The sequence below is a fragment of the Styela clava genome, chromosome 14 (assembly GCF_964204865.1).
Source record: "Styela clava chromosome 14, kaStyClav1.hap1.2, whole genome shotgun sequence".
Taxonomy (NCBI): Eukaryota; Metazoa; Chordata; class Ascidiacea; order Stolidobranchia; family Styelidae; genus Styela; species Styela clava.
The window spans coordinates 1786371-1810746 of record NC_135263.1 but is presented as its reverse complement, the minus strand read 5'-3'; the positions used below and the strand labels follow the sequence as shown (position 1 = coordinate 1810746).

At 35.1% G+C, this 24376-nt stretch overlaps 1 protein-coding gene across 1 annotated transcript; it reads right to left on the bottom strand.

Annotated features, from left to right (window-relative positions):
* Positions 1-15036: 15036 nt before the first annotated feature.
* LOC120327794 (uncharacterized) lies at positions 15037-23356 on the bottom strand. Its single transcript, XM_039394189.2, has 3 exons — positions 22085-23356; positions 16393-16890; positions 15037-16024 (listed from the first exon to the last, which is right to left on the bottom strand). The coding sequence occupies exons 1-2, from the start codon at positions 22890-22892 to the stop codon at positions 16634-16636; spliced, it is 1065 nt and encodes a 354-aa protein (XP_039250123.2). The 5' UTR covers positions 22893-23356; the 3' UTR covers positions 15037-16024; positions 16393-16633.
* Positions 23357-24376: the final 1020 nt, after the last annotated feature.

Here is a 24376-nt window from a genome sequence, read left to right as displayed (position 1 = left end):
AGGATAGGAAGAAGCTAAATTGACTACTTTATTATCAAACCAGTTTGCAGCAAAGTTTTTTTTACCGTGCACATCGGCAACGATTTCAGTAAGGTCGCCTCATCTTTTTTTTCAACTAAGTGCACACCTGGAAATCTGTTGGATCTGGTCAGGTACCAGACTGTTTATGCCATGATTGTTCAAGTCGAGCAGCAGTTTGACAGTTGTGAAATAATTGTCAAAATATAATGAAAATTGTTTTTTGTTTGGAATCGGCATACTCAATCGAACAACAACATTCGCACACGATCCCAAGTCTGGTGTATTTTCTGTTTTTTTTTTTCTTTTCCGATATAGATTTCAAAGTTACTGCAATATCCAGATGATCCACTCAGCAGGTAAACTTTGAAACCCCACTTGTGCGGTTTACTCGGATTATATTGTTTCATGTGATGTCTAATTTTTGTGAAAAAGATTTGCTCGTCGACCGCCAATTTTATCTTCCCATGGACCTTTCCCCGACCTTTGACTCCCGGAAAATTCTCCCTATACTTAACCATTGCAAAATTTTCGGGGCTATTTTAAGAGTGCTTTTGCGAGTTGGCGTTTGTAAAATCGAGTATGTGTTTCAAACCATCATTATGATTCATCGCATACAACAATCTGTTTTTTAAAAGAACCGGTAAAGAATTTCAGGCTAGTCTATCACAGCTATTTCTACAATAATTTTTATCACTGCAATCAAATTAAAACTACTAGGAAGACAGAATGATCATTGAATTATCTGATTTATATTTAAGTTTCCGAAACACAACTGAAAACTAACGAATAGAGTTCAAAAACGCGAAAACGAGGTTTACATGTTTACAACCACGCTTGAAAATCCGTCTGTCTGAGCTAATGCGGAAAGTGGGCATTGTTAACGTCCCTTTTTGCATCTTGCTGATTAGCCAATGTCACAAAGTAAACAAGGAAGTCGATGCTCGGGGAAAGGTCCATGGAATTGAAATAAATTTTTGCTGAAGTGCAGTAATACCTGGCCTAATACGATACAATTTATCATAGCTTGGGTGGTCTGATAAAGGTATGATAGAATTATCATTAAAATGTAAAAACTGTCGGATTTTTCAAAATTACTGATGCTCATAGCATTTTGAACAAGTTGATTTTCAAGAGCTGTATTCTAATATGACCGAATATTGCTAATCTTTACCACGGATGTTAAAATTAGAATTCCTATATATTTCTTTTTGTCATCAGTGCTGATGGAAAAAGGTTTACTAGGATCTTTCTTAACACTGTACAATGTGATTTCGACAACAATTTGTTTTATCAAATGACCATGGAAAAATTGGTACGGGGTATCCAGTTTTCTCACATCATCTGGCATTAGCTCAACTCATTTAAATTCAAGGTTATCTTGCTGCATAAACCGTTCTTTTGTCCACACAATATCTTTTGGGAATAATGCCTGAAGTCTTATATTTTCGAGTATTATCTGTTGCTTCTATCACTGATTCTCCATCACATCCAATGATTCAAAATTCTTCTCGCTGTTATCCGAAATATGATACGAATCATCATCTGAATCTAATTCACCTTCATCTTCGCTACTAGATGGCAGATCATAAACTAGTCTTCCAGACCTATCGCGGTCTGTACCATCACGACTAACAGACATCTAGCAGATGATAGGTACAGGGATCTAAAAACAGTATCTTTTTACGCCTATTCAGTTATTTGAGTATTCGAGTCCTATCCTCTCATTACTGGCGTGCATTACTGATTACAGCGTACCCAAGTGGAACAATATAAAAAACAGCACGTGACCAAAATGTGTTATCCTTGATATGCCAAATTTGACCCGACATGCATTAAAGGCTTGAGTTTTTAGAAGCTATGTGTTGGTATTTCTCAAACAGCTGCCTGTAGAAAATTGGTATTTAATAGTGTGATAAACTTTATGTTGATCATCCTAATCGCTCTCGTCAAAACCCCTTAGTTGACTGTAAAGGAAATATGTAAATCACTGATTGCTGTTGTCCGTATCCGCAAGATGGCAGCAGTGATCAATATAATCGTAACAACTCATGAGCAACCAGGGCTGTGGTTGGAATGCTTTCGTTGACGGCGTGTTTTCAAACTTGCAGGAGCAGAAATTTTAAATTGTCATAGTTTTGGACTTTCAATGTTGGTAATCGAAAACATATTTTTGTCAAAAGCTCAAATAGCAATAGATCGTCTTAATAATCTCAACAGGCAATTGCAAGGGTTGTTACGCCAAAGTTTTTGTTTTCAAAATTACTTTCACGGAGTCATAGTCAAATATTTAATAATCAATGACCCAGATTCGAATGTAAACTTTCCCATAGCTCCAAAGCTATGGCGGGAGCAATTTTACCTTCGTTTTATATTTCACTTTCCATCAATTATCGCATGTTTGAAATTATTTTCAAATCCAACTCGTGGTTTCACTTGGCCATTATGGCCCACACAAGTCGCATGTTAGAAATATTTATTCATACATGTGTGAAATATTAATATGACCCGGAACATGACTTATTTTGCCTCATAATATAGTGTTCACCTCAAATGCGTTGAATTGCGAAAATTTACGCTCGACCGCACTTCCGTTTGGTGTTTGCAAAACATTGTTATATTAACAGTCTAAAAGTCTAAAATAATCATTCATTTCAAAGATGTTAAACAATATTCGGCGAGAAATCTCATGCCTGTGATAGATTTAATTTAGACATAGATTATTCGTGCGTGATGTTTCGACATTTGTCTGTCACTATTATAGTGTGATAATTATGAGAATGACTTCGCATAGATAAAATTCTTGTCTTAAGGTTTCAGTCGGGTTCGCGCTTTTTTTCTGGCGACTATTTTTCCAACGCTGCTCAATGCAATTCTATGAAAAATCAGAAAATTAATAAACAAAACCTTAAAACCAGACAGTCAAGTACATTGATTGATTTGAATTAACAACCGGGCCTATGCTGTGAATCCCGCCAAATTGACCCTCGAAAAAGGTATTAAAAAGGGTGAAAGTGTTACCGATACTATGCGATGCCATATTCGAATTGTAACACTTTAATAGTGGCAGACAAATGTTGATTTATTTAATTTCAAAACACAGGCCATGCTAAGGATCCCGCTTTGTAATATGGAAAAAATAACGCCACGTAAATTCTTGGTGTTTGTCGGTTGCGTGAACCCAAATTATAGCGTAACAGAGAATTCGAAACAAGTTGAATTACTTGTCTAACAATGAGAAAAAACGCATTGGCCAAATATCCACGTTTTGGAAGCAGATATTTCGAGCCACGGAAAATTCAAAAAAAGCTTTTGCCAGCAAGATTTCAAGCTTCGGAGAATTTGAACAAAGTGAAAATACTTAGCCAGCAAATTACGCGAAAATCTTCTTACCATTATCTATGTTTCAATAGGAGTTTAATATTACCTACGATAACACGAATCTGAGTCGCCACATTTCGATGTAGTATCGTCGCGTCATATTTGTGGGCCGAGGCGACACACAGAAATTTGAGTCACGAAAATTTCTCTACCAAGAAAGTCTGGGACAATTATCCAGATTTATCTGGGCTGGTGAATATTACGAGCGAATAACTCAAATCATAAGTGGCCTCATCTCAATTAGGTGTGATCGAATAACAATTCATTGCTTTGTTTCCAAATGATTGATTGCCATTCTTTGCGTAAACGGATTTTGGGTTAAAAATCCTCATTTTATTTCAAAGTCAATATTTATAGTTTAAATTTTCTGCAAAATTATCGAAATGATTGTTTTTATGCATAATCATACATGGCTCGGACATGGTACCAGGTTAAATCTTCGGGAATTTCTGTTTAAATATTTTTGGCAATTACCTTGAAAAAAATTTGTGTTTTTGATTGATTTCACCCCAAACCACAGCTGCAAAAGGTCGAAGCGAACTTAAAATAGCGGATTACGTGCATTCCATTTCTCATAATTTGAGCACTAAAAGTATCAAAATTGCCCATATTCTGAAATAGTATAAAATTTTCCCGAAGCTAAATGAGATTTTAGATTCTCTTAATGGATTGGAATTCACTAGTTCTTCAACTTTTTGAGTCGCGCTCCCTTTTTCGAATTTGTCATTTCTCTCGTCCCAGCTAAAAATTAACTAGTTACAATAAGATACAAACGAAAATATCGATCGGAGACCGAAGACTTATCGATCGAAACTGCGGTTTCGAATCATGACTCTATAGTAACACCGCGTGTCCCATCGCTAATTAATCAATAACTCGCTAATTATACGACTTAATTCATCTAAAATCAATAGGCTTCTGGTCCGAGTTATGATGAATGCCCATGCAAAATTGGAGCAGATTCAACCTCGCCTTCTTGAGATATCGCATTCATCTAACAGACATACAGACAGACAAATACCTATCAACATACCTACCGATCTTAATTAAGATCGATAAGTAATAACATAGGGTAAAGCGAAAGTTTGTTTTATTCAAAAACTCCGTGTACATGAAGAAATGTAAATATCCAAAATAAGGAGGCAAGATCAATTCTAACAAATATTTTTACTTTCAATTAGCTTCACTCCTTCTCAGCAAATTGTCTATGCCACACTTGTGCAACGCTAAACACCGTACCGTTTGAAAACCACTGAATTCGATAGTTGTTGGAAATATGGATCGTTTTTATACGTCGGTCATTTCGTGCGTTTCTCTCCGAATGAGACATGTACAAGCATCCATGGATATCTAACAATAAGTAAGGTACTCATATTATATTTGAAAATGCCACTGCCATGACTGCCACAGCCAAGATACGCCACTGACCCCGTGTGCGGTGACAGACGTGAGAACGGAATTCGAAATTTCAACCTGCAATGTGGCCATGCGTAACCGCTACGTATGCCTCGCCCACTGAACTATCGAAGCATTTTTAAACGAATAATCTGTTATGGCTTTCAGTTATCAGTTTTATCTCTCAAATCTGACATTTCATCTCAAAGTAAGATTTGGAAACGATGTTTAACAGCAAAACTTTGAGATACGAACAATCAAAAATGAGTTTACTTTTTGATTTTGAACCTCTGTGGGATGTAAATGAAATTTATTTGACATTATCAATATTTACGTTATATGTGTTGTACATTTTGGCTCTTCGTGCGCAGACATTTTCAAAATATGTTAATACAACACTTGGATTATAGTTTCAAAAACTCGAATAATAGAATACGTTGCAAAATAATAGTAAAACATAAGACTTGACGCATATCTTTCTATGTGACACTTCGTCTTCCGCGTCTCTACGTTTTCTACAATAACAACTTATTTTATGACACTTGTGACGCTTAACCCGAGCGAAACTATTTTTAACCTGAATCAAAGGTCTTATGTAATCCTGTATTATCAAGTAACCTAACAATATCAGATCAAACCGCAGGCACAGTAGCAATTAACCACTCGAAAAACATAATCCGGCGTCTTGTAAGGTAACAATATTTTTGTGACTCGATGGAATGTGGCCTTTGTCTTAGAAAAACATTATCATAGGGAACCCAAGAGTTGTTACCACATTGTTAAATTTGCACATCCAATCGATTTTGCTTTAAATTCTACTTTGCAAACCGACCACAGGTTTTTATTTAACCCGAACATATCAGATAATGTAATGTTAAACTACTTCAAGCACATAATCCGGCGTCTTATACATGTTAAAAATATTTTTGGGACTAAATGGAATGTGTCTTTTTGTCCCAGAAGATTCAAACTCTTGTTTGACTTCGTTTTTATACACGAACTCGGACGGTCCCGATCGAGGCACTGGACAAGTAGCCACATATCAATAGTTCCTTGTTTGAATCGAGGTTTCACTATTATCAGCTGTCTTCGCTCTGTCATTGTGTGTGAATCCCAGCGTTGTTAGCAATTTCCTTGTAAAAAAAAAATACCACACCTGGAAAAATGTTTTATTCGTTTTTCCACAGAAAAATAAATTAATCTGCTTTTGTTTAAAAAGATTGCGGATCAAAAAAACATATAATTATCAGATGAAGAAACCAGTACCAGCGTCGCAATTTTTTTTATTTCTAGAATAAATTGTATAAATCATGTAAGCCTTTGTTTTCTACTTTGTTCCACTTGACCTTAATATAAACCGCTGCATTGATAATCGACATTTGTAAACCGCCGCATTGATGTGCGGAACTCGGTAAACATATTTTTCTGATTTTTCACGATTTTGAAATCCTAAAACAATAGTTATGAAATCATATTATCGATTGATCTAGCGCGCACTTATCAACTGCATCTTCCCCCCTTCCTGGGGTTACCATATTTTTGTGACTTGAAAGCGGGACACGTCAAAGTACAACTACCCATCAGCTGTGATTTTGTAACTTCACATTTTCCTATTTTACTACATAAGCCTACATTCCTACATTTAAAGCTGTCCTTATTGGCCCTATTGTTATCGAAATTTTATGCGCATATTCCCTGTACAAATATTGGGTTCAGTTCGAAAAATCTGTTCTTCAGTTCTGCTATCAATGGGAATCAGCGGGAAACAAATGCTATTCACCTTCAGTGAGTAGGCTAGCGCTGCGCTACACAGAAACAACAGTAACGAGTTCGTGTATTATGCTGGATGGCTGAACGCAAAAGCGGGACTTTTGGCTGACTTGTCGGAACGGCGGGACAAGACGCTAAAAAGCGGGACGTATGGTAAGCCTACCCCTTCCTAAAAAAAGTAATATTTTTTTCTGAAAACCATCCACCAATTTTACGTCCTAATTGCTTGGTGTCTCGCAAGGCCAGATGAAAAGCGTAAGTTTTCCGGACCAAAAGAATATATCATTTCAAAAATTCGCTGGCGCTGATTTCTCACTTTAGGGCAATTTATGGGGATAAATATTCTGTTAAAATGATTGTTTAATATAAAAATACTGCATGTCGTTTATTATTTGAGCATGTCCTTAGGTCGCGAGATTTAAAAAAAATTATTTCTAGAAAAAATTTGAGTCGCCCGAAAAAAATGTTAGAAATCACTGCTCTAGACTAGGCAATTAGAAGCCCAGAAGAAAAAACTTTTTCATTTGAAAAATATATTTTATTGTAGTAAATTTGTTTCGCGCTGACTCTGACGACATTGTTCCCTCACAGATGATTGCTAGTTTACCTTTATGTAAAACAAAGAGGCCAACCATCTGCAGAATTACTAACCACATGTCTCTTTGTTCCAGCGAACAACAAAATAAAGTGGAGGAATACTCAAATGCAATAAATTGGGCGGGCAATGCTGAAATTGAAAAAATAGTTTTTTTTTTTTTAATGGAGTTTTTCGGCATTTGCAATGAGATGTAACTTCTTACGTCTTTTCCGACACCATTTTAACCAATTCTTTAACCATTTACTGAAAACTCAGTTTACTTGGCTTGCTATTAAAAATTCTTTCACCAAATTAACCAACCGAGATAAATGAAAATACACGCTGTATTTCGAAAGCGAAGTAAGTCTGTTAATTAAGAAGATATTCTTTGAGATATTGTTTTGAACAGATAGGCCAGTTTGTGAGCGCCAGTTCTCCAAGACACTCTCAAAATGAATTTTTTTTTTTCAATGTTGAGGCATAGGTGGAATTTTTAGGGGTCAAAAGTCGGGGAAACGTCCATCCTTCCAAAAATCGTGGTTCGTGGTTCACTGTGTATCCAATGGTTACTTGTCCCATAAAATTAATCTTAATCTAAAAATAAATAAATTCATAATAATATGTTATAAGTGCAGTTTTTCGTGAATTTCGCGCTGAAAACACTTGAAAATAATAATGCTAAAAAGAAGCAGTTCAACGATTACTAGAACTAACGTAACCTATTATCGAACCTTTTCTGACCGATGACACAAACATTGTAAGCCTGGAATTAAATCAAAATAACTACATTTCAGAACAAAAGTTAACTCTGTTTAATTACATGTTGAACCTATAAATTTGAAACCGCAGAAATCCAGCCTTTCATGGAATTAGAAATCCTAATTATAAATGCAAAGACTTCTATAAGTGAATCATTATTGAGATCCCGTTGAATTTGCTCCTTTTTTATTAATAATCTCAATGAAGCAGCGAAAATATTGTTATTGAAATGTTATCAACTCGGGGAGATTGGGGGGCTTCACGTGGTACAATTTGCGATTCTTAGAATTTTATTTATAAACGTGACCACTAGTGTTGAGAGTATTTTCCATGTGGAGCTGGGACGAGGGGTCGATAGCTTGAATTATGAATGTTATCTGTCTCATTTATAAAAACCATCTATGTCTTTCCTCTGTAATGTTCCGTCTACCCGAGTACAAACTTCTTTTGACTAATACACATCCCCATGTATATATGTTTATTCGCCTCAAATTTAACAGCATTCATAAATAATAAATACTATAACTGGGACTGGTATACAGTCGCAAGACCACAGGGTGAAACAGCACAATAATTACAATTTTATGAACTATTGAAGATTTGTTAACGGACATTTTTTTTTCTCTCATTTTTTTTAAAGCCAGATATAAGGCACGAGTTCTTTCTATTTTTATTCAATCCAATACAATGGAGAAAATAATCGGTTATTTTTGCGAATTTCTGAAAGGTTGTTATTATCGGTTTGTCTCACAATGTCAAAGCTGCAATTAAAATGTTGACAAACGGATTCTTGTTACAAAAATGTAACGACAGTGAATGCTAATTAAATTTAAAAAAAGACTGATAACAAATGCTTGGGAATTGTCTTGCAATTGTAGAGATTCTCGAAATTTCTTGAAGAGAAAAAGGGGAGTTGGCAAGATGTAATAAAAAAGGATTTTTTGTACGTACTCCGTAGATTTCCGAATTCTGAAAACGAATTTAGCTATAAAATATGATTCTTTTTATTTTTTGGAGGGGGGGGGGGGGGGGATACTAAAAAAAACGGTGCTCCGGAATTATTCGTATCAAGATGACGCACAACCTAACCTGGTACACATCTTATGTTCAGGTTGTGCACCATCTTGGTACGAATACTTCGGGAGCACCAAAATAACTCCATGTGACGTATATCTTTTTCTAAATCGTTATGACCGATGGCAGCAGTTCAGATATTTTCTATTTTATCTATCAATAACGGTTTGTACACACAATGTCAAAGCTACAATTAAAATATTGACAATCGGATTCCTATTACAAAAATATCACGACAGTGAATGCTAATTTAATAGCGATTCCTTGTGAATTATCTTCCGACAAATTGAAATTTTACGTGTATCTAACTATTTGTTGGGGTTACGCAAAACTTACCCATTATCCTTAGATTATATATTATCATTGGCAAAGTAATGACTATCAGTTTATCGATTATCTAGTTTGGAGTTGAGAATTCTCGCTTTTGACAAACACATATCGTTTTATTAGATGAATAAATATAAGTGCCCGTGCGTTTTATTTCCAAAATATGAAAATGAGCTTTTCGGCAAATTTTTATATTTTCCTAAATTACACCTTCCAGTGACTTAATGTAAAAACTTTAAAATACCCCAAAAGGTCATTATTTTAAAAATTTCTCTCAGATTCTAGTAATATCTGTTACGCCGTTTCTTTAGGAATCTAATTGCCATTTAGTGAAGGTGATTTGTAATTATTATATCCGCAGAAACTCAGAATACGAGCTAATGGCCGTGCTTCTGCTTTTCGACCTAACAAGCGGAGGTCGAAATTTGAAAATATCTCAAAACGACATACCTTTACAATTTCAATTTTGTTATGAAGCGAGTTCTCAATATATCTTAACCAGGTTTGTTGTCTTTTAATCAGTAATTGTTCAAGTATTTTCACCTCATTTAATATATCTGTGAGGGCCAAAACAATCAGAGTGAAGTTTAGATATAAAATGTCGGATCTTTTGTACAGCCCCCGCCACGAATGCAAACATGTGAGATTTGAGAAAATCGCTCACGCCACGTTTTAAATAAAAGATTTGAAATTATCCAGTTATGGTTAGGAATGATTCAAAAATTCGACTTCTCAGCCTATTTTTTTATTTCGATCGTTGGCTTTGTACAAAAGATACAAAATGTTTTAGTAACTCTACTGAACACTGTTTCCGGCAGGTGTTTGACTTCGAGTCCTTGTAGATAATGATAGGTTGCATTTGTTTGTGAAGTGTTGCTTTTTGTTGCGCATAAGCTGCTGAAAAAAGAACATATCGTGTATACGGACCTATATATACAAGAGTTATACGTGTATACAAGAGTTATATATTCGTTTTTGATTATTCTCATGCCTGTCTTACTTACTGGCTTTCCTCACCATCGTAGTAGTTCCAATAGATCATCTATATTTTTATGAATTTATTATGGGGCTCCGTAAAGAATAGTAAACTAATAGTAAAAAGTTTAAAAACCCTCCACTAGATCATCATACTAAAAGTCATAATGGTTTTGTTAGAGCCATCAGTGCGGGTGCTCGCGTAAAATGTCACATAAAAATATCTAACTAGCTTTTCCCATTGTAGATAGTCATCGTAACATGCATGGTTTGCTTTCAATTGGTGTTCGAGTCACTGCGGTTCCGTAGACCACGTTTTTCCTGTCACCGACAATTATGGGTTTGCGGATGCACGTTTTTGTCTGTCTTCGGCCACAATTTCTGTTTTTAATTGAAAAATGCTTTTTACTCATCTTTACATCATTTTAGCTACATGGTGGGCGGTTTAAGCTCGTTATATAGACCGCCTGCTATATTTTATGCAGTTCCCCTCTACGGGCATCCCTCGCCTACCCCCTTTGAAGAGTAAAGCCATTTTTCCCCACTATGTATAGCAATTTTTTGTAGCCGGAAACGCTTTTTAGATCCTCAAGGCTGCTGAGAATTGAAACCGCTGTCTGTTACGGTCTAACTCGGCAATTAAAAATATACCTGCCTAAACCCCTGGTGTATTCGCTTGGAATTGGAATTTTGCACAAATTGGAAAGGTTGTCGACACACCAAAGATTGTTTATTGTTGTTTTATTTGGTAATGATTACAAAACTCAGCTGATTAGCTGTCATCTACTTCTGCAGATTGTACGTATCGGATGGCATTATTTACTTGTTTTGGCGTCGTCGGATCTCTACTTAGGTTGGGGTTTTCATATTTATCGTGGGAGGGGAAAGCCGATAAGACATTTCGATAATATGGTAAACTATAACCTCTTGTCCGGTTACAAGTCCATGTCGATTTTGGGTATAGTTAATCAAATATTCGTTTCAAAGCATGAAATTGGCTGCGTTTCATCGTTGTGTTATTCGGAGCTTAGTCGCACTTATAGTCGAGTAAAGCATACCTTGAGCATAGCTAAACTATAAGCAAACTTTACAACTCTAAAATATGCCATCGGAAATTGGTTATTTGGATGGTCTCATTGGCTATATACAGGGTGTCCCAAAACATATGAACCCCAAAATTGGTAATCAAAGTAATGGGTTTCATTTATTTCAGGACATCCTGTATATAAAGTTTTTTCTCGCAAGAAGAGCCTGTACTACCGGTCAAAATAATCTGTCCTATTTGATTAAATGAAAAAGCTCTATCGCGGAATGAGATCTGTGTTATGAGGGCTTGTGATGCTTACTGAAAATAAAGTTTATGTTTACACTTTTTTCAGGCCGTTTCCAGTTATCCCCCACACACTAATCCACTAATGTATGACACTCACTTTGTCCAGTTTTGGTTAGGAATGCAGATAGCGCTGGAATCAAATTCAAATCATTTCCAGCCTTAAGACCAACTAGATTAGGGGTTCCCAAACCAGGGGTCGCGATCCCAAATTGGGTCGGAGTGATAAGTAGATAGGGTCGCAAACAGGTCATGGGGTTGCTAAGGTTGGTAGAGGATGGATGCACAAAACATCTAAGATTTAACAAACCATGTTATATTTAGCTGTTTGTACCATAGCTTATGTAAAACAGGCTCATGGACATCGCTCTATGGACCTTCCTTGGATACTTCATGACATTGGCCAATCACTAAGATGCAAAAAGTGACGTAACAATGCTGCCTTTTCGCATCCGCTCAGACAGATTTTCAGGCGTGGTCGTAAACATTACCTTGTTTTCGCGTTTTTAAACTCTATTCGTTAGTTTTCAGTAGTGTTTCGGAAATTTAAATATAAATCAGATAATTCAATGAACACTCTTGTCTTCTTAGGAGTTTTGATTTACTTACAGTAAACAAAAATTAGTGTAGAAATAGCTGTGATAGACTAAATTCTTTACCGGTACTTACAAAACATATATATTGACCTGGGGTCGCATTGGACACTTGAAAGTTGTCTTTGGGGTCGTCCTGAAAAAAAGCTTGGGAACCCCAGAACTAGATGATTACTAATTTGTTATTTTTGAAGAGTGGGGGGGGGGGGGGGGGTACTAGAAAAGGTTTCTTTTACTTGTTCATACTATTTAGGTATATATATATATCACGTATGGTGATTGCGTTCTGTGATCGGAGTGAAATTTGTTATAGAATACTGTAAAAAAATATAGAAGTAGTGTCGACGTACGTCTCAAATGAAAGTATGTGGAGACAAATCGAAAAATACACGGACGCTTCAAATTAATGAAAAACAGCGAGACAGGTAAAAATATATACAATATATATTACCCCTTCACTAGAACTTTGTTTACTTTCGCAGATAGTAAATTTTGTCGTTGAATTGTTATTTTATAAGTTAGTGCATGAAATGCCAAACTCTGAATATTTTTTACAAGTTTTTGTAGGTAAGGAGGGCTTCTCCCAAACAAATTTGAGCTTTTACTTAAAATTTGTACCCGTTCAAGTTGGTAGAGCGCTGTGTCACGTACATATATCGGTTTTGTCGCAGATCAGTTTTCGAAAAGCAGCAACCACAAGATGCTCTTTACCAAACCTTACCAAGAGTGTAATGAATCGATCACTCAATTTATATGTTTATATTCCTCAATTAGAAACAGAAAAAAACTTTGATAATTTTGGATACTTGCTTTTTTATATTTCATAAATTACTTTAATTATTTATAGTAAAAGTTTATTTTAGTGTTCTGTTTTTCAAACAACTTTGACTGCTCACTGTAGAGACTGCTTTCTAAAAAGCGAATTAGGAATAAGGATGAATTTATGCTCCCATTTCAGTGCCCTGCTTTGAAAAGAGATGTATAGCAGTACCATAGATTTTTAGGGTGGCTATTCACTTTAAATCACGCGCTAAGGTATGTTAAGATTTGTTCCTGTTGTTAATAATTCTTATGGTATAAAAAATGGTGAATAGTGCAAAGATCCGAGTGAAATTTGGCATAAAATGCTGTTAAAGGGTAAGAAAACAAGCCGCAAATGACATGAACATGACAAATCAAAGAGGGTGTATACTTTACAAAATGCCTTGAATACTATAATTTATAACTAGTTTTATTTTGCTTTCCCCAACAAATTTGATCGGTTAGTAAAAACTTGTACCCGTAAAAGTTAACAAAGCGATATCTATTGTTTCGTCGCTTTCGCACAAATTTCACGAAAGAATTTTTCTTGTTTGACTCTCAGTAATTGATGGTTTCCAGATGTCGTGAGCTTAGATAAATTGTAGGTTACTCTGCGACCGTTGTGCTCCGTGATTTGACATTACATTTTCCAGATTTACTGTGAGATCAATGCAGTTAAATTTGCTCTAATTTTACTGTAATTTAGTTTTGCTAACTCATCAAAAATATGCTTTGATAGATTTTGTGGATTGAGTGTAAACTGAATATAGAGGGCGCTATGGTGTTGCTAAACGCGTAATTCAATAAATGTAAACGTCTGAATAGTTTTCATCTTACCAAGTGATGTTTCTTTTAGTTTTTTCTACATGCCAAGTGTATGTGCGAAATATAGACCAAGATACGCCAAGAACACACTTTGATAGATTTTGTGGATTGAGTGTAAACTGAATATAGAGGGCGCTATGGTGTTGCTAAACGCGTAATTCAATAAATGTAAACGTCTGAATAGTTTTCATCTTACCAAGTGATGTTTCTTTTAGTTTTTTCTACATGCCAAGTGTATGTGCGAAATATAGACCAAGATACGCCAAGAACACACGTCTTCATCGCAAGCTAAATATTTGTCGTATACAGGGTGTCCATGAAGTCCATTTACAATTTCAATATAACCAGGTTTGTTGTTTTTCAATCAGTAATTGTTGAAGCCTCATTTAAAACATCTGTGAAAGCCGAAACAATATATGGTATCGATAAATTCCCTTTGCAATTTAATAAACTTCGGGCCTTTATGGACACCCTATATATCTAAACTACCCTTCTTCCCGCATGATACAAATGGCACACGTATATGCTCATTTGGGAGCTATACATCAGAACATAGGGTCTCAAATCGCTCCATACGGAGCCCCAGGGCTCTGTGAGAGTAACCTAGGGGTTCCGCGAATGATTCGTTTACTTATTGAAATAGTAAAATATTGAATATATATTTTAAATACTAATTTAGAGGATGGGTAATAATTGTGTTATTAGCGATGAAACTATTTGTAACTTGAGTGACCATCTGCACTGGTATATTCGCCACTCTCTGGATATTCAAATACAATTATACATAAGTAGGAATTACAGTGTGTTTTCATATCTCTAAATCAGGCGGCTGTTTGAAATTTTAGGGGATTTAATCTCTATACGGGTGTGGGGAAATCACTGTTAACCATTTTAGGATAAATGTTCTTCAGGTACTCCCGTATTATGTGTACCAGGTTAGAGTTAGGCCATAATTTTATTCCGATTTTCCTCTTTTTCAGTTCTTTCACGAGTTCGGTGACTGTCTGTGTCAGCCAAGTGAATATACCCCCTGTCCATAGGTTTCAGTCCCTTTACACAACTTGATGTTAAGTCGGCGAACAAATTTAGTCACTCTATATTGGTATAAATACTTCTGAAGCAACGCTTTCCAAGTACACTCTTAAGGCCAACCACCTACTATGTTATCTTTGTCCTAGCCCCGCCCACAAACAATATGGCAATTGAAAATGTATTGTGAATTGTGAAATATTTTATTACAAAATAATGCGTGAAAGAATAGTAATAACAATAACACCATGACGTCACAATACACAGTGCGAAATATAATTAATGAGGGAGGAACATCGTAAAAGTAAAAAATTCGGTAAAACTAACAAAAAAGGCGAAAAATTCAAAAAAAAATAAAAATACAAGTTTGATGCGTCTTTAGGCTGAATCCATAGATTTGAAAATATCGGCAGACTATTATGACATCATACGTAGATTCAAATGTGAATTACAATCTACGACCATGTATGATATGATGATAATTTGACGATATTGTCTGTCTAGTTGGAATAGTAGTTTAACGTTGAAAATAATAAAATTTTGATAAAATAAAAATCAATAGTATGTTATTTCAATCAAAAAGTAAAAATTCAAAATTAATGTGAATTGAGAAAAAAAAAATCAGGGAGGGGGAACCCCGAAAAAATTGGAAGAATATCAACTCTAAATACCAGGCACTAACTATAAAGCATCATATTTTATAGCAATTTTCATATGTAGTCAACGCTCGTTGTAAAATCGGACCGAGAGGCGCGCGGATTTGTGTGTCGTTCTTTACGACGAATACCGGAGAGTAAATTATTGTATAACGATTGTCTTTTCTTTATTTTTGATATTTATATATTATTAGATAAATGGCGAATTCATTAAACGCTTCTATCAGCTCAGCTGTAGCACGAAACGGGGGCTTCTGTCGTGGGTGATTTGAGTAAAACAATTTTCCCTTCTTTATTTTCTGAAGGGGGGGAGTGGGGTTGGCGACTCCTCGATAAAAAGAGAGAAGCTTCATTGATGATGGATCCATCGAAATACGACGCTTCTACAAGCTCAGTTGTTGCACGAAATTGGGGGTTTGATAAGACGGCGGGGATGTCTATTGGTCTTTAAATCCTTTTTCAAGTATTAGTTGAACGTTGTGGGTGATCATAGCGGACTCGAGCATTTTTATTCCTGAGAAGAAAAAAGAATTTAATTAAATAAAAGCTTTAACGCAATAACTATACGTGACCTGGGTGGACCTAGGATAATTCACCTTCAATTTTTTTTTCTTAAGCCTTTTAAGAATAAATTACTTAATATTTCATTGGATGTTAATTATCTGATGAATTACTTAAGTTATTAGGATGTGCTCTCAGTACACCCATTTAATTTTTTTTATTTACAAGACTATTTCACTCCGAGAGCTATGCAAAGGCGGATACTATTTTGGGAAACTGGAATCTTTCCGGTTTGACATTGCGTAGCTAATTTAGTACACCCTGGGTGGAACGTGGGCACGAGGTTTGATATTTGAGAAAATTATTTAAATGAATATTTACCTTTTTGCATTTGCTTTATTCTTCCAGAAAGTTAGAAAAGCAGATGTTGATATAATCCTGTAGCATGCAAAATTCGGATACTCGTGTGATAGTTCGTATTCGTTGAGATTCGGATTAATTGAGATAATTCGTTACTTCGGAGTTCGATTCGAAACTCTTTTTATTCGAGTTTTTTAGTTCGTTCGTTTCCGATATCAATGCGGAAGCGTTCGAAATGAGTCTGTTGACGTAATAATCCGTTTTATGACGTCATTGTTTGAAATAAAACTGCAATTATAGCAGCAAACAATGTTGTAATAATAGCTCCATTGTTCGTCACAGATGAATTTCCTTCTGTGGAAAGTAACCTTTCATGTACTGAATTGTCTGGTGTTGTCGTGCTGTCTGACGTTGGAATCGCGACATCAATGTTAACGACAACCTTTGTCCCGCTGTCGGCGAGTCTGGCTACTTTACGTCCGTCGTGTTTGCTGATTGCGAGAGACACGATATTGGTTCCTGTGAACGAAAAACAAAATTTTTAGGCTGGATAAAATTTAGCTGAAGTGTCGTTTAACAACGTGATGGAATAAATCCAAATATGTGAGTGTCGTTTTCGTGAGAAAAATAAACAACATCTTACCATTGTGTTCAAAAGTAAATAATATCCACAGCTATATTAAAGGCGGAAGTAGATGAAACATAAAATTGAAATATATCAAAAGCGCGGACGCGAACGAATTACTAGTAATTAATAATGTGTTGATAAGTAAACAAAATCCGAAACACTAAGGGCAGACGTGAACGAAACAAACAAAACTGAAAATATTGAAAGCGCAAACGTCGGCGATTTACTATGATTTTATATTTCGTAAGATAAATGGGCAGACGTAGTCGTAACAAAAACAATGAAAGCGCGGACGCCAACGAATTAATGCTAAATGAAAGTGGTTAAGAAGTAACCAATTAGCCTTCGTTTCTATGGGATTGATATTTTGGTTCAAAACTTGTATTGAACATGATTTTGCATTTGTTTCATCGCGTATGTCATCGAAACAATGCCAGTTTTCAAAGATGAAAGGGCGGACTCCGCCGAAACAATCAAAATATGATTTATCGACCCACATATCAGTATTTAATTACATAAGTGCACTATATTTCTCTCATTAATCATATTTTAGACATTTCTGTGGGCTTAAGATAAACATTGCATAGATAACTCGGCTTGCTTAAGGCTAATGAGCTCTGTTAATTGTTAGCGCCTTCAGAGCGAATAGCCATAATCGGCCATGTATGGTATTGACTTAAAACATAATCAAAATACAATGTTTTAGACCCGAACCATGCATGGCATGGCCAAATCCTCTATTTGAAGGTATTTAAATGTACAGATCCGGTATATTTTCGGCGTCGGTCAATACTTCGAAAAATTCCAAATTTTAAAGTTATAAATAAAGTAACAACTTCAGTTCGCTTGCACTCGTTATTCTACGATTTTTTTTAATTTGCGATTTGGATTTAAAAGTGTATGTTACTAAATTATGGTATTTATATTTAAAGCCTTGCCACTAAAGCCCCAAAATAACATTTTTGGGGTCAATTTATATCAACGAATATGAAGGTGCGGGTCACGCGACGGGTGCATGATTATCGTGTTAAAGCTTAAATACAAACAGAACAAGATAGCAAAGTTTGCGTTGAGCGTTTGTGGCGCGTAACCTTTGAGTTCACTGTTTGCTGTTACATATTATTAAACTCTGTGTATAGTTTTATATTTGTTGCGCAAAAGTCACTTAAATTACGTAAAAATATTTCTCATTTTTCGTTTTTTACGACGCAGTAAGGAAATTTCGTTTGTAATTTAACCTTCAGTGGATTAAAATAAGCTTCAAAGTTGGCGAGTTAAACTCAAGTCGAGATAATGGCTTAAGCATCCCTACTCTGCCAGCCCCACATAACCACATAAATAAAAAAAGGTAGGGATGATGGATAAAGACTCCTAAGCTAATGTCATCATTGTTAAGTTATTTAAACACTTCTTGAAAGAATTATCAATGTAATAACAACTTCCCGCGGCGCTTCCGCTAACGAGACAGCTTTCATATTCAATATCGCTAATTATTACGCCACAATTAGTTTCCCGATTTTCGCCACAAAATTTCCCAGCGGAGACGCTAATTTGCGAATCCATTGTTAGATCATAATTAACTATTGTTAAATCATAATCAACTAGGTCAAGATTATTGAATTTTAAAGGGAGGGGCTTATTGTTTAAAGGGAGAGCTCATGTAAAAGGTGAATATACATAAAGGGATTATAATGCTAAAGGCGATTTGCATAATCCCTGAAGTCGCGCCTTTTCTTATCCGCCAAGTAGGAAAGGATTTGGCGGATGCGAACACTAATCCTTCCGAATTCATAATTATTTACTTTCCCGCGCTTTTGTATTCAAATTCAAATACACGATATTTGCATATACCGACAATTGAATGATGTATATTGCGTGTATATCTTCTACATACTTTAAAATCGTTGCCCCACGCATTGCATTGTATTTTCGAATATTAAAGAATGCCCTTACTTACTTTGATTCAATTTTTGCATGATAAAGCCGAAAATATAATTGTTTTTAGACATTCACTTATATTACATAATTTTAAATTATAACTTTCTAAATATACATATATTATCAGCCATTTTAAGAATAACTTCACTAGATAATCATTTTATTTTATCTAGATTTTTTCAGTTGTTCGACGCTGATCGAAAATGCAAAATAAACTTGTTTGGGTAGATTAACAGATACTACGCCATTGACATATATTCCTAAATCCCCTCAAAAATCATCAAACTACATCGCCGTTTGATATTCACTGAAAAACACTTCACGACTCAATATTTTAATCCGTTCCTAGAAAAATGAGCTATCGACATATATCTATGTATCTAAGAGATTTATTCAAGTGTGTGATATCAAAAAAGTTTTTTGTTTTCAACTTTCCCTGATTTCCATCTGTCCAATATACGTTGCATCAAAAGATACCGAGTGGTAAAAGGAGATTTGTATAAGTGTATCATATAAGTGTTTATGTGGTGCGCGGCCGACTATATAACAAGGAATTCCAGATACTTTACGAATATAAACCATATATACGAAAAGGCTTCATTTTAGATTATTCATTATAAGCAAAATATATGTACAATATTGCTAGCGAACGCATATTCTTTTATACAAGTCCGCTCAAAACAAGGTTGCAACACTTCTGTTGCAAGCAAAACAGCACTGAATATACGCGGAATTATTAAACCAAGCCGCTGGTTGAAGCCAAAGTCAAATTGTCTCTTCACGCTTAAAGGTCACATCACTATATACGGACAAGTTTGAATAATGATGTAAAACCACGTGTGAGGCCCGAGCCACCCGAGGACCCGATTTGGTTTACATATTGTGTCTATTTTTATGTAAAAAAATCGTATAATTTAATTAATACAAAATGCACATACAAACTCTTTTTTTTTCAAATTTGCTCAAAGAAAGGTTTCGCATACTTCCTTAGATAGAAGTAAAGTACGTTGTATACCAATACTATACATTCCAATACTATTTACTATTACGTTCCTATACGCAAATACAGCTTCTCACAAAAAGTGAAATCAAACTGTCAGCCTGCCCTACTTTATAATATATTCATACGCGGGTATATCTATTTACACAGCTTTATACGCAACATCAAAGAATGTATATATAATATATTAAACACCTGTATATGCCGTCCTACTTAATACAAAGCTGTGTGGGCAAAGCAGAATATAGGATACTTAAGTCGAAAAAATGGGAGAGGGGGGGGGGGGGGGGGCAGGTAAAAATATTTGGTAGTAAAAATTTGATTTTTATAATTAGCTAAAGGTTATTAGTGTTATGCTCTTGTTATTGGCCTCCGTTTGCCCTTTCCTTGTTTATTTAATTATGGCAACTTATTCCAAATTATATTAACAAATATGGGTTAAGTAATCCGATTTTGACGTAATAAAGCGATCACGCATGTTTTATGATGGAACAATGTGCTTAACCCATATTCGTTTGCGCGTGGTAATATAACAATCAAATTTTATGGGCGGGAATATCGTTTCGTTTACCGTTAATCATAAAAGTTTATTACAGAACGCGGACGCCACCGAATCGCTTGAAGGAAACCAAATTAAATTGCAAATCAAGTCGTTGGCGCCGTGTTTAATGGTTTTGTTCAATAAATTGAAAACATAAAAAAAATGAAATCAAATTATTCTAACCGAAAAATACTTCTAAAGACTGGGTATTTATAGATTAGCCAGCATTTCGAATGTATATACAGACAAACTTAATGAATAGAAAGTAAAGGCAAGTCACTTTTAACTATATATATAATACAGGGTGCCCAAGAAATTTCGCCCGATGTTATAGTAATAACAACAGCAATTATAGGTTTAAATAAATTTCATTGTATGATAAAGGAGAACCATTAATATAAGATAATTGATATAAAAACTATTAATAAACAAATACAAAGAAATTTTAAATTGTTGTTACTATAAAATCGGATGATATTTTTTGGACACCCTCTATATTCTCATTAACGAGATTTATATATCTGATTTGAAAAACATAGTCAACTTACTATAAAAAAAACTGTGAGCAGTAAACTTCAACTTTCATGTATTTTCCCTACGAATATTACAAATTTTAAAACTCTCAAAACCTAAAAAAAATCTGACGGGCGGGTGATTAAACAATTTCTAATCTTTTGAAGTATGATTAAGACACGTTCCTATAGACATGCTCTATCACCCACGTCTTGTCAAAACAAGACCGTTAAAAAAATCGTAAAGTAATATCAGAAATTTGAAGTTAATTTGATTGATATTTTTACTCCTAGTAAGAGATTACATGCAAGACTAGAAAGTTTCCAATTCGGTGTCGCTGAGAACTGAAATTTTATTTTACTTTTTGTTGTTTCAGTCGAATTTAGCAAAATTTGTGAATATTATGGATCATTGAACGAAATGTGCCAATACCCGCTTCTTGTACTGAGCCTTATTCGGAGTGAATTTAAAAAAAAAACGACGCATAAATTATCTTTCGAAGCAAGTTAAATTTACTTTTCTTCTAAAAAAAATCTGAATCAGCGGTATAGAGCGGGGGCAAGTTTTAGATAAGATTTTACCCCTAATATACATAGGCCAGAAACGCCATGAAGAGGTGTTATGTTTCCGGCGTGACGGGGGCTATTCAACACGCCAACGAAATAGGACCCGGTAAATAATACCTTATTTCGGAAGAAAAGTAAGTTATTTCCGGCAAATAATTTTTAAGAGCAGTTGTAGGAATGATTATTCATACGATTTGTTTAAACTTTGGGTAATTGGAAATATCACTCTAAAATATATTTTGTTAAGTATTTGTAAATTGAAACAAACCTTGAATTTATTTTTATCAGATATTTTTAAATCAAGACAAATTTGAAGTGTTAGGAATGAAAACCCGGTCAAAAACATTGAACGTGAAGCCGTGAGCAACGCAACAAGTCCAATTTGAGCGAGATATAGCTGAACGAATATTGTCGTAACCGTAAAGCCGTATTGAATGAACGAACATTATAGTATTAAAATAAATATCGCGAAACGTCGCCATTAAAGTTTTCATTTAGTTAAGTTTGAAATATGTAAATGTTCTTACCTATCGTGTTCATTTTCGGGACTTCTCCCTCCTTGTGATCGTAGATTATGACGGCAGATGCATTGTTGCGTTCGGCAAGTTTGATTTTTCTGAAGAATGCGCAATGTCCTCGCTGGATAAGGGCGATCCATGGCTCGCCATTTTGGGGAATTTCATGCTTATTAGCAATAGCCGTACCGCACCCAAAGTTTGAATTGGAGCGTTCAGCATCTATAACATGAATCAAGCGTCCAAATACTGGGTCAGGGCGGGAATGTAGCCCATATTTCCCGCGTGCTGAGTGGACAGTAACGAGTCCCAATTGAGTAGCAGGGACACTGCTTGTTGTCAAATCTGGCTCGTAAAAATGTTTCGATTTTTCTCGTTTTATTAGGAAATCAACGCGAGCATTTACAACTGGAAGGACAGTCGCGATTTCTTCAGATTGGGTCGGCTTCTCGTTTCGTTTATCCATGTATCGTTGCACCATAGTGTCAGCGAATTCCTCATAATTATAAGGCTGAATCTTGGGCCGTTCAAGTTTATCTTTATGTCCTTGCAATTGCTGTAACCTTAATAATTGTACTAAAGTAGGAAAGGGTTGTTTTGTTTCATTCACTTCGGTACCGAAGTTTTCTTCCCGTGTTTTTCGTTCCTTGCGGTTTCGCCTCGCTTCTTTTTCGGCGTCGGTACGTTTTGAACGCCGGTCTTTTTTTCTTCGTCTACGGGATTTTCCTGCATCGACTCCGGCGTCGAGGAGATAAAATACAACGGCCGTAAGCAATAAAAATTTAAGTACCTTCCTCATGTTGAAATTGAAGTAAACCATTTTAAATAAAAATTTAGTTTCGACTATTTTACTTTTCTGAAAATTGAAAGGTAATTATTGGTAAATTTAAGTTTTTCTAAAAATCAATTAAACAACTTTTGACAATAGATTTCCGCCTTTTTAACCACAGAACTTCAATTTTAAATTAACGCCAATTAGGATAATTGTATAATAAGACAAAAATGCCAAAATCCTTAAAATTGGTTTCTCCCGAAATTCGCTAATATCATTTACTGGGATACTTAGTTTTTAAGACACTTAGTGGGTTACGAACGTAAAAATATTCAAATTATAGAATCAAGCTCAATTTTGTTTATTTCTAGCTGAACTTAGAATGGTAAACGATTTCTGAATTCAGGAATTGCAAACCTGCTGAACTGAGTGATGGCTGGATGGATAGGTGAATTATCTCATTATATTGTCTTATGCTCTCTACAAGCGATTGCGTTTGAGTTTTCCTATTTAAATATCAATGCTTTTAGGACGAAGCCGACTTAAACCAAATAAAAGTTTAAAAATAATAATAGTAAAATGCCATATAATACATATCAAATAGTCTGTATGTTGAAATGCCAGAATACAAGACATGCCTAACAGCATACGGAAAACTGGAAAAGAGCGCTGCACATTTCTGCATTTTATCCAAGGTATTTCAAAACTCAAAAGTTCTTTTTTTGAAACTAGTTTCTGTCGAGTGTAACGTACCGGTACGGCCTTAAAATTCTTTACTCATTATTTAAATCTTATTCAATCACTTTTTTTAAATTTTTAAATTCAATACTATTCACGTTAAAAAGATATTATTACCTCATAACAAGACACTCAAGTTTTCATTTCTGACGTAATAAAGCGTTCATTGATTCATCACACAGGCCGAATTATCAAGCAGCCATGACCGAAGCTCATGTACCGCACCTCGACAAAAACATGCGGAATTCAAGTAATTAAATTTTTTAGCCGAACTTCAAATTAAGTCATTTAGCTACTTAGCATTCTTCTGAATTACACATCCGTGATAATTTCAATAAACATAGTACAATTCAGTATTTTTTTGCTTAAAGCTCACGTTAGCGATTTTAAACCCATTATATTTAAAAGCAGTCTCGTCACTAAAAAAACTGAAAGCTGAAAACATGCACTATCCCAATCAATTTAATATTGAAATACTTTATAGGTACAATCTAACCATAGTCTATACAATTTTATAGGTTACCCTACAAATACTTATAGATATATATATATATAACTTTGAAATAAATAGCGCGGACTCTTGCGAACTGACACTAAAAGATTTCAACTGTCAACTGATTAGTAATGCATCTGATACAGGCGATAAATACTTCTCTCGCATTTTTTCTCTCCCTTTCACCACCCGTTAGTTTATTTCTTTTATTCACTTCATTCTCTCGTTTCTTTCTGAAACTATCTCTCTCCTATCGTAACCGTAAAGCGAACAGGCCCCCAATCTGACGGAAGCGACACTA

Coding starts and splice junctions, on each gene's coding strand:
- LOC120327794 (XM_039394189.2), bottom strand. CDS start 22,892: ATGGTTTACTTCAATTTCAACATGAGGAAGGTACTTAAATTTTTATTG. Junction 16,891..22,084: donor CCCGAAAATGAACACGATAG/GTAAGAACATTT, acceptor TTTCGTTCACAG/GAACCAATATCGTGTCTCTC.